This window comes from Ictalurus punctatus, chromosome 20, assembly GCF_001660625.3.
Source record: "Ictalurus punctatus breed USDA103 chromosome 20, Coco_2.0, whole genome shotgun sequence".
Taxonomy (NCBI): Eukaryota; Metazoa; Chordata; class Actinopteri; order Siluriformes; family Ictaluridae; genus Ictalurus; species Ictalurus punctatus.
In genome coordinates, this window is record NC_030435.2 from 24,750,227 (window position 1) to 24,767,726 (window position 17,500).

Sequence of the window (17,500 nt, forward strand, 5' to 3'; positions counted from 1 at the left end):
GTGTGAGGAGGTGTGTGAGGTGTGTGAGGAGGTGTGAGGAGGTGTGTGAGGTGTGTGAGGAGGTGTGAGGAGGTGTGTGAGGTGTGTGAGGTGTGTGTGAGGTGTGTGAGGTGTGTGAGGTGTGTGAGGTGTGTGAGGAGGTGTGTGAGGTGTGTGAGGAGGTTTGTGAGGTGTGTGAGGAGGTGTGTGAGGTGTGTGAGGAGGTGTGTGAGGTGTGTGAGGAGGTGTGTGAGGTGTGTGAGGTGTGTGAGGTGTGTGAGGAGGTGTGTGAGGTGTGTGAGGAGGTGTGAGGAGGTGTGTGAGGTGTGTGAGGTGTGTGAGGAGGTGTGTGAGGTGTGTGAGGAGGTGTGTGAGGTGTGTGAGGAGGTGTGTGAGGTGTGTGAGGTGTGTGAGGTGTGTGAGGAGGTGTGTGAGGTGTGTGAGGTGTGTGAGGTGTGTGAGGTGTGTGAGGAGGTGTGTGAGGAGGTGTGTGAGGTGTGTGAGGTGTGTGTGAGGTGTGTGAGGTGTGTGAGGAGGTGTGTGAGGTGTGTGAGGTGTATGAGGTGTGTGAGGAAGTGTGTGAGGTGTGTGAGGAGGTGTGTGAGGTGTGTGAGGAGGTGTGAGGAGGTGTGTGAGGAGGTGTGTGAGGAGGTGTGTGAGGTGTGTGAGGAGGTGTGTGAGGTGTGTGAGGAGGTGTGTGAGGAGGTGTGTGAGGTGTGAGGAGGTGTGTGAGGAGGTGTGTGAGGAGGTGTGTGAGGTGTGTGAGGTGTGTGAGGAGGTGTGTGAGGTGTGTGAGGAGGTGTGTGAGGAGGTGTGTGAGGAGGTGTGTGAGGTGTGTGAGGAGGTGTGTGAGGTGTGTGAGGAGGTGTGTGAGGTGTGTGAGGAGGTGTGTGAGGTGTGTGAGGTGTGTGAGGAGGTGTGTGAGGTGTGTGAGGTGTGTGAGGTGTGTGAGGTGTGTGAGGAGGTGTGTGAGGAGGTGTGTGAGGTGTGTGAGGAGGTGTGTGAGGTGTGTGAGGTGTGTGAGGAGGTGTGTGAGGAGGTGTGTGAGGTGTGTGAGGAGGTGTGTGAGGTGTGTGAGGAGGTGTGTGAGGTGTGTGAGGTGTGTGAGGAGGTGTGTGAGGTGTGTGAGGAGGTGTGAGGAGGTGTGTGAGGAGGTGTGTGAGGTGTGTGAGGAGGTGTGTGAGGAGGTGTGTGAGGAGGTGTGTGAGGAGGTGTGTGTGTGTGTGAGGAGGTGTGTGAGGTGTGTGAGGTGTGTGAGGAGGTGTGTGAGGAGGTGTGTGAGGTGTGTGAGGAGGTGTGTGAGGTGTGTGAGGAGGTGTGTGAGGAGGTGTGTGAGGTGTGAGGAGGTGTGTGAGGAGGTGTGTGAGGTGTGTGAGGTGTGTGAGGAGGTGTGTGAGGTGTGTGAGGAGGTGTGTGAGGAGGTGTGTGAGGAGGTGTGTGAGGTGTGTGAGGAGGTGTGTGAGGTGTGTGAGGAGGTGTGTGAGGTGTGTGAGGTGTGTGAGGAGGTGTGTGAGGTGTGTGAGGAGGTGTGTGAGGTGTGTGAGGTGTGTGAGGTGTGTGAGGAGGTGTGTGAGGAGGTGTGTGAGGTGTGTGAGGAGGTGTGTGAGGTGTGTGAGGTGTGTGAGGAGGTGTGTGAGGAGGTGTGTGAGGTGTGTGAGGAGGTGTGTGAGGAGGTGTGTGAGGTGTGTGAGGTGTGTGAGGAGGTGTGTGAGGTGTGTGAGGAGGTGTGAGGAGGTGTGTGAGGAGGTGTGTGAGGTGTGTGAGGAGGTGTGTGAGGAGGTGTGTGAGGAGGTGTGTGAGGAGGTGTGTGTGTGTGTGAGGAGGTGTGTGAGGTGTGTGAGGTGTGTGTGAGGTGTGTGAGGTGTGTGAGGTGTGTGTGAGGTGTGTGAGGTGTGTGAGGTGTGTGAGGAGGTGTGTGAGGAGGTGTGTGAGGTGTGTGAGGAGGTGTGTGAGGTGTGTGAGGAGGTGTGTGAGGTGTGTGAGGAGGTGTGAGGAGGTGTGAGGAGGTGTGTGAGGAGGTGTGTGAGGTGTGTGAGGAGGTGTGTGAGGAGGTGTGTGAGGAGGTGTGTGAGGTGTGTGAGGAGGTGTGTGAGGTGTGTGAGGTGTGTGAGGTGTGTGAGGAGGTGTGTGAGGTGTGTGAGGTGTGTGAGGAGGTGTGTGAGGTGTGTGAGGTGTGTGAGGAGGTGTGTGAGGTGTGTGAGGTGTGTGAGGTGTGTGAGGAGGTGTGTGAGGTGTGTGAGGAGGTGTGTGAGGAGGTGTGTGAGGTGTGTGAGGTGTGTGAGGAGGTGTGTGTGAGGTGTGTGTGTGTGAGGAGGTGTGTGAGGAGGTGTGTGAGGAGGTGTGTGAGGTGTGTGTGAGGTGTGTGAGGTGTGTGAGGAGGTGTGTGAGGTGTGTGAGGAGGTGTGTGAGGAGTGTGAGGAGGTGTGTGAGGTGTGTGAGGTGTGTGTGAGGTGTGTGTGTGTGTGAGGAGGTGTGTGAGGTGTGTGAGGTGTGTGTGAGGTGTGTGAGGTGTGTGAGGAGGTGTGTGAGGTGTGTGAGGTGTGTGAGGTGTGTGAGGAGGTGTGTGAGGTGTGTGAGGAGGTGTGTGAGGTGTGTGAGGTGTGTGAGGAGGTGTGTGAGGTGTGTGAGGTGTGTGAGGAGGTGTGTGAGGAGGTGTGTGAGGAGGTGTGTGAGGTGTGTGAGGTGTGTGAGGAGGTGTGTGAGGTGTGTGAGGAGGTGTGTGAGGAGGTGTGTGAGGAGGTGTGTGAGGTGTGTGAGGAGGTGTGTGAGGTGTGTGAGGAGGTGTGTGAGGTGTGTGAGGAGGTGTGTGAGGTGTGTGTGAGGTGTGTGAGGTGTGTGAGGTGTGTGAGGAGGTGTGTGAGGTGTGTGAGGAGGTGTGTGAGGAGGTGTGTGAGGTGTGTGAGGAGGTGTGTGAGGTGTGTGAGGTGTGTGAGGTGTGTGTGAGGTGTGTGAGGTGTGTGAGGTGTGTGAGGAGGTGTGTGAGGTGTGTGAGGAGGTGTGTGAGGTGTGTGAGGTGTGTGAGGAGGTGTGTGAGGTGTGTGAGGAGGTGTGAGGAGGTGTGTGAGGAGGTGTGTGAGGTGTGTGAGGAGGTGTGTGAGGAGGTGTGTGAGGTGTGTGAGGAGGTGTGTGAGGTGTGTGAGGTGTGTGAGGTGTGTGAGGAGGTGTGTGAGGTGTGTGAGGAGGTGTGAGGAGGTGTGTGAGGTGTGTGAGGAGGTGTGAGGAGGTGTGTGAGGTGTGTGAGGAGGTGTGAGGAGGTGTGTGAGGTGTGTGAGGTGTGTGTGAGGTGTGTGAGGTGTGTGAGGTGTGTGAGGTGTGTGAGGAGGTGTGTGAGGTGTGTGAGGAGGTTTGTGAGGTGTGTGAGGAGGTGTGTGAGGTGTGTGAGGAGGTGTGTGAGGTGTGTGAGGAGGTGTGTGAGGTGTGTGAGGTGTGTGAGGTGTGTGAGGAGGTGTGTGAGGTGTGTGAGGAGGTGTGAGGAGGTGTGTGAGGTGTGTGAGGTGTGTGAGGAGGTGTGTGAGGTGTGTGAGGAGGTGTGTGAGGTGTGTGAGGAGGTGTGTGAGGTGTGTGAGGTGTGTGAGGTGTGTGAGGAGGTGTGTGAGGTGTGTGAGGTGTGTGAGGTGTGTGAGGTGTGTGAGGAGGTGTGTGAGGAGGTGTGTGAGGTGTGTGAGGTGTGTGTGAGGTGTGTGAGGTGTGTGAGGAGGTGTGTGAGGTGTGTGAGGTGTATGAGGTGTGTGAGGAAGTGTGTGAGGTGTGTGAGGAGGTGTGTGAGGTGTGTGAGGAGGTGTGAGGAGGTGTGTGAGGAGGTGTGTGAGGTGTGTGAGGAGGTGTGTGAGGTGTGTGAGGAGGTGTGTGAGGAGGTGTGTGAGGTGTGAGGAGGTGTGTGAGGAGGTGTGTGAGGAGGTGTGTGAGGTGTGTGAGGTGTGTGAGGAGGTGTGTGAGGTGTGTGAGGAGGTGTGTGAGGAGGTGTGTGAGGAGGTGTGTGAGGTGTGTGAGGAGGTGTGTGAGGTGTGTGAGGAGGTGTGTGAGGTGTGTGAGGAGGTGTGTGAGGTGTGTGAGGTGTGTGAGGAGGTGTGTGAGGTGTGTGAGGTGTGTGAGGTGTGTGAGGTGTGTGAGGAGGTGTGTGAGGAGGTGTGTGAGGTGTGTGAGGAGGTGTGTGAGGTGTGTGAGGTGTGTGAGGAGGTGTGTGAGGAGGTGTGTGAGGTGTGTGAGGAGGTGTGTGAGGTGTGTGAGGAGGTGTGTGAGGTGTGTGAGGTGTGTGAGGAGGTGTGTGAGGTGTGTGAGGAGGTGTGAGGAGGTGTGTGAGGAGGTGTGTGAGGTGTGTGAGGAGGTGTGTGAGGAGGTGTGTGAGGAGGTGTGTGAGGAGGTGTGTGTGTGTGTGAGGAGGTGTGTGAGGTGTGTGAGGTGTGTGAGGAGGTGTGTGAGGAGGTGTGTGAGGTGTGTGAGGAGGTGTGTGAGGTGTGTGAGGAGGTGTGTGAGGAGGTGTGTGAGGTGTGAGGAGGTGTGTGAGGAGGTGTGTGAGGTGTGTGAGGTGTGTGAGGAGGTGTGTGAGGTGTGTGAGGAGGTGTGTGAGGAGGTGTGTGAGGAGGTGTGTGAGGTGTGTGAGGAGGTGTGTGAGGTGTGTGAGGAGGTGTGTGAGGTGTGTGAGGTGTGTGAGGAGGTGTGTGAGGTGTGTGAGGAGGTGTGTGAGGTGTGTGAGGTGTGTGAGGTGTGTGAGGAGGTGTGTGAGGAGGTGTGTGAGGTGTGTGAGGAGGTGTGTGAGGTGTGTGAGGTGTGTGAGGAGGTGTGTGAGGAGGTGTGTGAGGTGTGTGAGGAGGTGTGTGAGGAGGTGTGTGAGGTGTGTGAGGTGTGTGAGGAGGTGTGTGAGGTGTGTGAGGAGGTGTGAGGAGGTGTGTGAGGAGGTGTGTGAGGTGTGTGAGGAGGTGTGTGAGGAGGTGTGTGAGGAGGTGTGTGAGGAGGTGTGTGTGTGTGTGAGGAGGTGTGTGAGGAGGACTGACCAGTCGGAAGAGTTTGAAGAAGTCGATGTTGACGTACAGTTTGTCTTCGATCTTCTGCAGTTTCTGCGGTGTGAGAGCGCACATTGCGTTACGGACCCCGTGAACACCACGCCCACTCGGGAAGATAATGAAGCGCTCGAGGAGAACCTGACTACAGGCGATGTCCTGCAGGGTCAGATCAGGTACTCCATACACAAACTACAGAGAGAGAGAGAGAGAGAGAGAGAGAGAGAGAGAGAGAGAGAGAGAGAGGGAATAAGACTGTGGGTTATTGATTGAGGACATGCTGAGAGAAAAACAGAAATAAAGGACATTAAAAACGCACTTGAGGACCTGACACTACTCCAGGAGGAGAATTCACCTGAGAACCTCCTCCACCGCTGGACTCCTGTACTATGGAGCCATTGGCTGAAGGAGCCACACATGGTCTTGGAGGTCATTATGGAAGATATATTTATATTTACATTGAATTATTTAGTGGAGCCTTTGATCCACGGTGAGTAACGACTGAGACAGTAGACCTGAGCATAGAGGAGTAATGGTCTTCAGGATCTAGCAGTAACAGCTCAGCAGTGCTTGGATTTGAACTCACGACTTTGTACTCAAACCCAAAGCCTTAACCACTGAGACACGAGAGCCACTGCTGAGCAGATCCGGGATTAGTAACCCACTTCCTGCAGAGGGTTCTGACTAGTCAGTGGAACCACCCACAAAGAAACCACCATGAATCCATCTTTATTCAGGTGCTCTTTGAGCACTTCAGGAGTGGGTACGATTGAAAGCTTGGGAACACGAGTAGATCCCGGAGCTGGTGGATTACATCACATGATATGTGGAAGCAGAGGTCCTGCAGAGGGGCGAAAATGAGAGTGATCCTGCACCAGCAGTCCTACCAAGTAACTGATGAAAAGTTACAGAAGATGTGAAAACCAGGAGTGATCAGGTGGTCCAGCCCCAGACAAGTCTCCTCCACTTCTGAATGTTTAACAACTTATTGGTGTTTGACCTTTGAAGCTAGTGGTCCATGCCCTAGGCAGATTATGTCACTGTGCACCTAGAAAGATCTCACTTCATATGAACACTCACAAAACCAGAACTTCATGCCAGATGCTCACTTTGAAGAGCTGGACTGAATATTGGCTCAACATCTGGAAGTTCCAGGAGGTTCCTCTGGGTGGAACTAAGCTGACCTCACCAACACAATAAAGCTGAGCACTAACTAGTGCATAACCTCAGCTTCCAGACGGGAGATTACGCTGGGAACTGCATGATGTTAGATTTGAGCTAGATCACTAAATGGAGGTCGACCACCACACTGCTGATGATCTCCCCATCTCATGGTCAGTCAGTCCAGATCTCATGGACTCTGAGTTAAACAATGATGCAGGAGGTATGAGATCAGTGAGGTTTGGTCTCCACCTCACGCAGATCAGAGAGCTCCACAATGCAGTCTCACAATCAGAGCGGGGTCTCGTCATCACTCTCAGGTGTGTAGAGGTGAGCGTTACCTGTTCGACCCGCACTCGCGCATTGGTGAGCTGATGGACCACAGAGTCCGACAGGCCGGCGTCTCTCAGCAAAAACGACGTCAGAGTCTCATCGTCTTTCAGGATGTCCTCGATCTTCAGTCCTCTCCCTGAAAAGAAAGCGAAGGACAAACAAGTCACAGAACAGGAAGTTAACGAGGACGCAGAGGCTGAGTGCTTAAACACCGCACTTCCTCCTGTTCAGCTAGAAGACATTTATCATTTACATTTACTTTTACAAATGAAGGAAATCAAACAGGAAGGAAAACAGGACCAGCGTTTCAGTAAGGACACACTCCTCACTCCTCACGTTATCAGGACCTCGCTGTTCACGTGTTCCATTTCAGATCTTGTACAGGAAAGAAGAACTTCTAAAACTGCAGAGATCCAGACCTCAATGTCCTCATAGCTAATTACAGCCATGAAGATGAATTAGCGTGAATCAGTTTTGTGTTTCTCCAGAGCTTCTCACATGGCTCCTCTCATCACTGCAGCATTTCCTCAGATTTCTGATCATCTCCTAAAAGCTGTTTCCTGTGGGTTAACACTTTCAACTCACGGAATTCAGACTCACAAAAAAGAGTGTGTGTGAGTGTGTGTGTGTGTGTGTGTGTGTGTGTGTGTGTGTGTGTGTGTGTGTGTAGGAGAGGATGATAACGAATTTCTAAATAACATTAGCACTTGAAAGTGAATAATATTTTGTACCTGTAGCTCGGCCCGGATCTTTCCTCAGTGTGTCCATGAAGTTGCTGAAATCGGACGCTTCCTGCCAGAGTCGCCCCAGCTGCTGAAACTCAGCGTCACTAAACAGCAGCTCCTGAACATCCGAGTAAAACCGAGCGAGTCTGCACAGAACATCATCATGATAATTGCTGCACAACAAATTTCCCTTGAAGGACAATAAATGATTTGACTGATAGAGATCAGACTTACATGGAGTTGTTGTAATTGGACACGATTCCTGGAGATTCCCCCGGAGTTGCATGGCGGAAGCAGGGATTGTTAACGTTGCAAAAAATTCCCTGAATCCACGGCAGAATTCCTGCTGAAGGCATGGCCTTGTTGGGAAAATGACCTGAAACAATTCACATGAAGTTTCAGTTGAAGTTAAAATACAGACGCACATTTACAATGACATGATTTGTTATGCTAATGCTAATGCTAATTTTATAATCTCACTGTGTGATCGGACAATTTTACACGTATTTAATCACAACAATGTCCAAATTATTTATTACAGTATCAGATATTCCGATCTTATAATATATGTATAAGTAACACATAGCGTACTCTATAATGTAGTATGATTCAGTGTATTATAGTGTAGTATAGTATAGTGTAGCGTAGTATAGTGTAGTGTAGTATAGTGTAGTGTAGTGTAGTATAGTGTAGTGTAGTATAGTGTAGTGTAGTGTAGTATAGTGTAGTGTAGTGTAGTATAGTATAGTGTAGTATAGTGTAGTATAGTGTAGTATAGTGTAGTATAGTTTAGTGTAGTATAGTGTAGTATAGTATAGTATAGTGTAGTATCGTGTAGTGTAGTATAGTGTAGTATAGTGTAGTATCGTGTAGTATAGTGTAGTATAGTGTAGTGTAGTATAGTGTAGTATAGTGTAGTATAGTATAGTATAGTATAGTGTAGTATCGTGTAGTGTAGTATAGTGTAGTATAGTGTAGTATAGTATAGTATAGTATAGTGTAGTATCGTGTAGTGTAGTATAGTGTAGTATAGTGTAGTATCGTGTAGTATAGTATAGTGTAGTATCGTGTAGTGTAGTATAGTGTAGTATAGTGTAGTATAGTATAGTGTAGTATAGTGTAGTGTAGTATAGTGTAGTATAGTATAGTGTAGTATCGTGTAGTGTAGTATAGTGTAGTATAGTGTAGTATAGTATAGTATAGTATAGTGTAGTATCGTGTAGTGTAGTATAGTGTAGTATAGTGTAGTATCGTGTAGTATAGTATAGTGTAGTATCGTGTAGTGTAGTATAGTGTAGTATAGTGTAGTATAGTATAGTGTAGTATAGTATAGTGTAGTATAGTGTAGTATAGTATAGTGTAGTATAGTATAGTGTAGTATAGTGTAGTATAGTATAGTGTAGTGTAGTATAGTGTAGTATAGTGTAGTGTAGTATAGTGTAGTATAGTGTAGTGTAGTATAGTGTAGTATAGTATAGTGTAGTATAGTGTAGTATCGTGTAGTGTAGTATAGTATAGTGTAGTATAGTATAGTATAGTATAGTGTAGTATAGTGTAGTATAGTGTAGTGTAGTATAGTGTAGTATAGTGTAGTGTAGTATAGTGTAGTATAGTGTAGTGTAGTATAGTGTAGTATAGTATAGTGTAGTATAGTATAGTATAGTGTAGTATAGTGTAGTATAGTGTAGTATAGTATAGTGTAGTATAGTGTAGTATAGTGTAGTGTAGTATAGTGTAGTATAGTGTAGTGTAGTATAGTGTAGTATAGTGTAGTGTAGTATAGTGTAGTATAGTATAGTGTAGTATAGTATAGTATAGTGTAGTATAGTGTAGTATAGTGTAGTATAGTATAGTGTAGTATAGTGTAGTATAGTGTAGTGTAGTATAGTGTAGTATAGTGTAGTGTAGTATAGTGTAGTATAGTATAGTGTAGTATAGTGTAGTATAGTATAGTGTAGTATAGTGTAGTATAGTGTAGTGTAGTATAGTGTAGTATAGTATAGTGTAGTATAGTGTAGTATAGTGTAGTGTAGTATAGTGTAGTATAGTGTAGTATAGTATAGTGTAGTATAGTGTAGTATAGTGTAGTGTAGTATAGTGTAGTATAGTGTAGTGTAGTGAGTACTGTAAGTGTGTTAATGGCATTTAAGTGTAAAATGTTAGAGTTTACAGATGATTGTATCTCACACTCGTGTTGTTGGTAAAGAGGATTCGCTCTCCTGAGCCACACGAGTCCAGCGAACAGGAAGACGGGCCACAGGATCTCCACCAAGAACCGAATCTACACACATGCACACACACACACACACACACACACACACACACACACACACACACACATTTTATATTTTGTTATATTTAATTATTTATTAGAGTCAGTGTGGGTGGAGCTTAAATTAAAACATGATACTCTGACATCACTAATACACTTTTCACCTGTTGTTTAGCATCACGCTAGCTAACACGCTACTAAACTTGGAAAGTGGTGAAAAGTTCAATTTAGATTAACATTAGCACAGAGTTGTGTGTTTTTTTTTAAAACTCAGTATCTAATTATTATGTTGTTAATGAAATGTTTTATGCTAAACAGTATAAAGCTAAAAAAAAAGACAGACAGACAGACAGACAGGAAGACAGACAGACTAGTGGTGATGTTCAGATGAAGTTACAGATTTAAATATGTAAATATTTATTAGATTATTACAAAACAATCAAATTATTCTGTGTTTATTTTCGTACTTTCTGTCTCTTGCGCAGCGTCCAGTTTTTCCACAGCAGAAGACGAATCTGACTTCTGGTGTCCATTTCTGCCCCGATTCACCCCGAGAGGGGGTCACTGTGGGGGGGTAACACACTTAAAAACACACACACATTACAATATCTCTGTTTATTAATTGTATTAATGTATTTATTTATTCAATCATTAAATAGAAATCTGACTTTCATTCATACATCATTCACTTTCTCTATTTTAAATTATTATTAATTACAGAAATATATATATATTTTAAATATAATTTGATTACATTACATATTCCATTGGAAACTGCACACAGCAGTATTATTATAAGTTCACAAAAATGTAAAAGAGTTAATGGATTTTTACATAATAGTTTTTGTAAAATAGAATTCTATGCTATAAATCTACTTCAGATGCTTTTCTAAGTTTCAGGAGTTTTTTCTTCCTGTTTTATAGTTTTATTGATGTATAATAAAGCAGGTTAATTCCTTACCTCAGTGCCGAAAGCGTTCAGGATCTTTATTTGTGTGTAAATAATAAACAGTTTAGAGAGCAGTGTGAAGTGGAGCAGCGCTGAGTGTGAGCATGTGAGCCGTAATCTGATTTACTCTAATCCGATCTAATCTGCAGCCCTGACAATGAAACACTCTCAGCATTAGCATCAACTTTATTTCTGTAAAAAATTTATTTTTTTTAAGAGTTTAGAGTAAACACTGACACACACACACACTCACACACACACACACACACACACACACACAATTTAAACAAATTTGTTGAAATTAAGACTGAATCTGATTTCAGAGAGACGGATTTCGCTCGGACACTCACTGCTTTCCCCACCGTCCTTCCATTCTTGGGCTGTGTCCCAAATACCACCACAGAGCAGACTCATGGGCATTTTGTGGTACACTAACACTGCACCTACCGATAAGACTAACACTATTAAGACTAAGATGGTTGTGTTGATAAAAGAAGCACAGAGCAGTGTGAGGTTTTAAATGTTCTGTATTGTGGTCAGTGCAATACGTTACAGAAAACACAAATAAAACACAAAAATGATCACAATAATAAAATGATTTGCAAATTTATGCAAATATATTCATTATGTATTTTACATATGCACACATTCAGGCTTATTAAGTGCATCATCAGGGATAAAACTTCATAAAATATTACATACATACTCCATCTGTACAAATGCTTTAACTGTACGTACACACACACACACACACACACACACACAGCTGCACATTATATTATCTCAAACAAAGTGCATGTAACAAACATTTCCAGTTAAGACATTTTATATTATATTTGTCATTCCATAAAAAAGAAATAATAAACCTAATGTAGAGCGCGGTCTCATACACTCACTGCTAACACACACGTTAGCTAGCCAGCTTCAATAACGCTCTTCTCTGTCTACTCAGGTGTGCGTGTGTGTGTGAGACGCAGAGCGGATGGACAGCGTCCTAAACCACAGGGGGGTCTCTCTCTGTAACTGCTGCTTCTGATATCAAGGCATTTGGGACACAGCCGCAGTGCACACAGGAGTCCTGTAGCTCAGGTTCTGTGGTTCGGACACAGATGAATCCCACAGGTCATTAAGGAGTGTGTGTGTGTGTGTGTGAGATAACGTGCTGAGGAGAGGATTGAGTGTGTGAAAGAGCAGCACTGGTATGGATTTAAACCTGAAGTGGGCGTGGCCTAAACAGGAAAAGGGCTTTACGTACTTTCTTATTGTTTTAACCTGCTCATGATATTTTCTGACCCACAGTAGTCTGAGTCTGAGCAGGAAGTTAATTTAGTGAATGATGAATGAATGAACGCTGTACATGAACACACACTAAACACTCCATGTGCACTACACACACTACACACACACCTCATTTAAATACACACGGACTGTTCTGATCTTTATTATAAGCGCTTGTAGGGTGAATCACAGTGAACAGCACTGTGTTTTGAAGTGTGTATGAATGTGTGTAACGTAAGCAGAGTGTGTGTGTGTGTTTGTGCATGTTTATACAAAGCGTGCCTCTCGGTGTGAGTGCTGGCTCTCTCTTAGTCTCTGATACACAGATTTATTCTCATTCACATCGTCCGACTGGGACTCCGTCTGCACTTCCTCTTTAGCACTCGTGTCACTTCCTGTTGACGGTGATGTGGGCGTGACTGACAGTGCAGCTGAGGTTGGACACACATTTAGCGTGGCTAGCGGTGCAGCTATAGTGACGGACAGTGTGGTTACGGTGGTGTTCGGGGAAACGTTAGCGTTCTTTTCCGTGTCTGGAGTTTTAACATGGAGGTGTGGAGGCCTGTAGAAAGTTCCGGGTGGAGGCCGGAGTGTCCGCGTTGATCTGAATGTGATTGGAACGTCCTTATCGCTCATGCTACTGTCTCGCCGGAATGGACGCATGGTAGAGGCGTATGAACTGTTCTGAGATAAAGCGCCGCTCCGTGCTTCTGCAGTGGCTGTTTTGGAGCCGTCCGGTTTGGTTGTGTCCGGTTTGGCAGTTTCGGTTTTGGCTCCGCCCACTGCCCCTGAGGGCGGGAGGTTGGCAACGATCATGGCAGTGCGAGGCGTGACATCATAATGGCGGTACTGTTTGTCCCAGGTGCGTCTCAGGGTGTGTGTGTGGACGAAGGGGGTGCGGTAGGTGCGGCTCTCCGCTTTCTCTGCCTCCGGTTTCTCTGGGATGGCCCCGCCCAAGTTCTCTCGCTCAGCCATGTTGCGTTCGTTAAGCAGGCGGTCCACGGGTAAACTCACGGGGCGGGACAGGTAGTGGGTTCGTGGTGGGCGGAGCTTCACCAGGGAGACATTTGCATTTGTACTGAGGCGACTGACAGCTAGCAACGATCCAACACCGCTTACACCATCTGTACTGTCAGCTACACACACACACACAGAAAATAATAACAAGTTTACATTCTAAATTCAATACAACATATAATATAGTATATCGAGTGAGTGAGTGTGGGTGTGTGTGTGTGTGAGAGTGTACTCCTCCTGACCGGCTGTGTCCTCTTTCCCCTCATGTCCACTTGCTAAGTGCACTTCCTTCACTTCATCCACTCGGTGTGATGAGGGAAGAACAGACGAGTATCTCTTATGGGCTTTAGAGCTCTGCTCACACACAGACACACACAGACACACACAGACACACACAGACACACACAGACACACACAGACACACACACCACATTAATGCTCAAATTCATCACCTCGCTATAGTTGCATGTGTCAATGACTAAAAATGAATGAATTAATTAATTTAAATATTTTATGAACATTAAGAATAATTAATAAAGAATGATTTAATGAAATTATAATCATTATTTTCAGTAAAATAAACAGATGTGATCTTTGACCCGTTATTCCAGTAGACACTGCTTGCTTATTTATTTATTTATTTATTTATTTATATTTTATTTATTTGTTTTCCCTTTGATTGTATTACTGTATGTACTATTTCCTACTTATTACTACTGATGTATATCTGTCTGTTCAGTACACACCCACCTCGTGAGAAGCGTGTCAGAAAGTGTGTTATGGAGTGTGTTATGAACACGGGGTAGGTTATGCAGTGTGATTATGTGGATGATGATGATGATGATGATGATGATGACCTCTCACCTCTTTGATGTCCAGGAGAGACTGTGAGCAGCGGCTGAGTGGAGGGTTGGTGGAGTGGGCGGGGCTTAACTGGACGTCAAAAATCTTCAGATGGTGTTGAATGAGCAGCTCCACCATCAGAGCCTGGTAGGGGTAGTCCACCAGGGAGGACAGGGACACGTCCGCATCCAACCGCCGAGGTTTAATCAGCGTCGGGCCGAAGATAATCCCCAGATTCCTCACGTCCATTTTATTCTCCTCCGCATGCTCGGACACTCTGATAACACACACACACACACACACACACACACACACACGACTATAAGCTACCTGTACTAAACAGTGGGGTTACAGTAAATATAATGTAACATTTATTCTAAATACAGTGTTTTATTACACAGAGTCCATTAGCTGTAAATAATTCAGTACAGGGGTGTAGGGGTGTTACCTGTGCAGGTGAGTGATGAAGTGTAGGGGTGTTACCTGTGCAGGTGAGTGATGAAGTGTAGGGGTGTTACCTGTGCAGGTGAGTGATGAAGTGTAGGGGTGTTACCTGTGCAGGTGAGTGATGAAGTGTAGGGGTGTTACCTGTGCAGGTGAGTGATGAAGTGTAGGGGTGTTACCTGTGCAGGTGAGTGATGAAGTGTAGGGGTGTTACCTGTGCAGGTGAGTGATGAGGAAGTGCAGGGTTCTGTAGTGTGCAGGAGGAAGGTGTCTCAGCAGGTCTCGTATTTTGAGGATGACTCGGTTGAGCTCGACGCTGAGTTGAGGTGTGTGTGTGTTGTCCGCTGTTATGCTCTTAGCTTCTTTAGCCAGACCAACAATCTCATTATAATACCTGTACAGGATCAATGGCTCGGGTAGCTACACACACACACACACACACACACACACACACACACACACACACACCAGATATCCTTTACTGTTTATGCTGTAATAATCTGTCCTATATCCTATAGCTGAGAGCAGTACAGTGTGTTCTAATTTTAACCAAGTACTGAGTGACTGTATTCCCCTGTGCTGCATGTGTGTGTGTAGGGTGGTATTTACCTGTCTCAGGTACAGTTTGAGCACGTTGCTGATGTCGTGTGGATACAGCTCTGACAGCTCCACCAGGTCTTTTCCGTTCTCAAACGCCTGACAGAGTTTCTCCACTCGAGACTTTGCTCCATTTAAACGATAAATTCCCTTAAAACACAACAAACGGGCCTCATTAACACTACACCACAAATCTACCACACAACTACAACGGCCTGCTGCTAACGGGCTGATTAGCGGTTAGCGTACGAGATTAGCGCTTACAGCCACAGGGTGACTGAGTGTACCTTGATGTTCAGGGCGCGACTCTCGATCTCTGAAGTGCACTTCCTGATGATGAAGGGAATTCCATCTGCGCTGTTCTTAGACACCTGAGAGAAATCAATGCCGAATAAGTGCAGCCTCCCCTGCAGCTTCTTATGGCCACACTGAATCGCCAAGGTCTCCAGACACTTCTTATGACACGCTAAAGAACACTACACACGCACACGTACACACACACACACACACACACACACACACGCACACACACACACACACAGACCAATTATGACACAGAGCTCCTGTTGCCAGCCTCTTATAAATGTACAATAACATGAATAAGGTGGAACAATTAAAGTGACCTTATAAAATAAATTTGACATAATATTAATAAACACAATTGGTAAACACTATAAGGCAGTAAAATTATAGTATTTAAGTTCCAAAGAGTTGATTTACAATTGCAACCAAAATTATTCACCCCATTACAAATCAGGTTTATTGTCAGATGTACAGACTTTCAGCTGTTTGTGATGAACACATCAAACAAAAGCAACTGAAATAGTTCAACACAACGAACGCTTCAAGTGGTTTCCCCAAATACAACTGAAAATGCAACTTATAATGACTTCTCCAGTCTCAAAATTATTCACCCCCTTCATGGCGAGCATCTTTAGTACTTAGTAGACCTCCTTTACCGTTATGACCTGCTGCAAACGAGAAGCAGATCTTCTGCAGCGTTCCTGAGGAATCTTCTACCGTTCCTCATGAGCAGTGGCCTCCAGTTCAGTGATATTCTTGGGTTTGCGTGCTGCAACCGTCTTCTTCAAATCCCACCAGAGATTTTCTATGGGGTTCAAGTCAGGTGACAGTGATGGCCCTGTAGAATCTTCCAGGACTTCTTCTGCAACCAAGCCTTGGTGGAATTTGAGGTACGCTTGGGATCGTCGTCCTGTTGGAAGGTCCGAATACGCCCAAGCTTCAGCTTCCTCACAGACGGCATGATGTTTTTCCCTAGGATTTCCTGATACTTCAATGAATCCATCTCACCTTCCACACGCTGCAGGTCTCCAGTGCCAGAGGATGTAAAGCAGCCGCAGAGCATCACCGAGCCCCCACCATGCTCGACTGTGGACAGAGTGTTCTTTCTTCATTCTTCTTCCTCCAGACGTACCGCTGATCCATCGTGCCGAAATGTTCCAGATTTGTTTGATCGCTCCACAGAACAGAATCCCAAACTTCTGGAGTTCTGGCATGGAAACCTTCTGCGTTTAGTACGCACCTTACTGTGCTCACTGAAACCTCAGTGCCTGGTGCCACCAAGTCTTGCTGCAGGGCTTTTGCAGTCACTCGAGGGTTTTTCCACAATCTGCCTTCTCAGAAATCTGCTTTCAGCCGTTGATAGCTTCCTTTTTCTGCCCCGTCCAGGCATTTCATGTATTTTTTCTGCCCCTAGCCCATTCAGGTATTTCATGTGTTCTAGCTCAAGCACACCTGGTGTGGCTAATGAAGCCCTTGATTAGTTTAGCATCAGGTGTGCTTGAGACAACACCTGTTCTACATATTTGTGCTGTTGTGAGGGATTCTATTCAGGGGGTTGAATAATTTTGATTGCAACTGTATGTGGTTCTCATATCATGTTGCTGATAAAGGTAGTGATGATGTGAGAATGTGATGATGGTGGTGATGAAGGTAGTGCTGATGTGATGATGGTGGTGATGAAGGTAGTGCTGATGTGATGATGGTGGTGATGAAGGTAGTGCTGATGTGATGATGGTGGTGATGAAGGTAGTGCTGATGTGATGATGGTGGTGATGAAGGTAGGGCTGATGTGATGGTGATGAAGGTAGTGATGTCATGGTGATGAAGGTAGTGGTGATGTGATGGTGATGAAGGTAGTGATGTGATGGTGAGGAAGGTAGTGATGAGGAAGGTAGTGATGATGTGATGGTGAGGAAGGTAGTGATGTGATGTGATGGTGAGGAAGGTAGTGATGTGATGTGATGGTGAGGAAGGTAGTGATGTGATGTGATGGTGAGGAAGGTAGTGATGATGTGATGGTGATGAAGGTAGTGATGATGTGATGGTGAGGAAGGTAGTGATGATGTGATGGTGAGGAAGGTAGTGATGATGTGATGGTGAGGAAGGTAGTGATGATGTGATGTGATGGTGAGGAAGGTAGTGATGATGTGATGTGATGGTGAGGAAGGTAGTGATGATGTGATGGTGAGGAAGGTAGTGATGATGTGATGGTGAGGAAGGTAGTGATGATGTGATGGTGAGGAAGGTAGTGATGTGATGGTGAGGAAGGTAGTGATGTGATGTGATGGTGATGAAGGTAGTGATGATGTGATGGTGAGGAAGGTAGTGATGTGATGTGATGGTGATGAAGGTAGTGATGATGTGATGGCGAGGAAGGTAGTGATGTGATGTGATGGCGAGGAAGGTAGTGATGATGTGATGTGATGGTGAGGAAGGTAGTGATGATGTGATGATGGTGATGATGAAGGTAGTGATGATGAGTGGCAGTACCTCCTCACACTCGGCTCCATGGAACACCACCAGGCTGTCACACTCCCTGCACTTAGACGGAGCGCGCAGTTTCCTCAGTTTGTGTGTGTGAGCCGCTTTGGACATCTGAGTG

General features: G+C 46.5%; 2 protein-coding genes across 7 annotated transcripts in view; both read right to left on the reverse strand.

The window, feature by feature from the left end:
• abca4b (ATP-binding cassette, sub-family A (ABC1), member 4b) overlaps window positions 1-10,000 on the reverse strand; it is a 45,296-nt gene extending 35,296 nt beyond the window's left edge. The window contains exons 1-6 of the mRNA XM_053673509.1: window positions 9,935-10,000; window positions 9,383-9,476; window positions 7,430-7,571; window positions 7,202-7,341; window positions 6,479-6,606; window positions 4,971-5,168 (exon numbers count right to left, since the gene is read on the reverse strand). Coding sequence (XP_053529484.1) covers window positions 4,971-5,168; window positions 6,479-6,606; window positions 7,202-7,341; window positions 7,430-7,571; window positions 9,383-9,476; window positions 9,935-10,000 — 768 coding nt within the window. The remainder of the gene's footprint in view (window positions 1-4,970; window positions 5,169-6,478; window positions 6,607-7,201; window positions 7,342-7,429; window positions 7,572-9,382; window positions 9,477-9,934) is intronic.
• Window positions 10,001-10,925: 925 nt separating this feature from the next.
• Window positions 10,926-17,500, reverse strand: part of LOC108280415 (rho GTPase-activating protein 29) — a 25,972-nt gene continuing 19,397 nt past the window's right edge. For all 6 annotated transcript variants that reach the window (XM_017495355.3, XM_017495361.3, XM_017495357.3 and 3 more), the window contains 7 exons: window positions 17,389-17,500; window positions 14,883-15,071; window positions 14,608-14,745; window positions 14,213-14,418; window positions 13,576-13,831; window positions 12,954-13,065; window positions 10,926-12,830 (listed from right to left, as the gene is read on the reverse strand). The exon at window positions 17,389-17,500 is cut by the window's right edge and continues 52 nt beyond it. In XM_017495355.3, coding sequence (XP_017350844.1) covers window positions 11,962-12,830; window positions 12,954-13,065; window positions 13,576-13,831; window positions 14,213-14,418; window positions 14,608-14,745; window positions 14,883-15,071; window positions 17,389-17,500 — 1,882 coding nt within the window. In that variant the 3' untranslated portion in view covers window positions 10,926-11,961. The remainder of the gene's footprint in view (window positions 12,831-12,953; window positions 13,066-13,575; window positions 13,832-14,212; window positions 14,419-14,607; window positions 14,746-14,882; window positions 15,072-17,388) is intronic.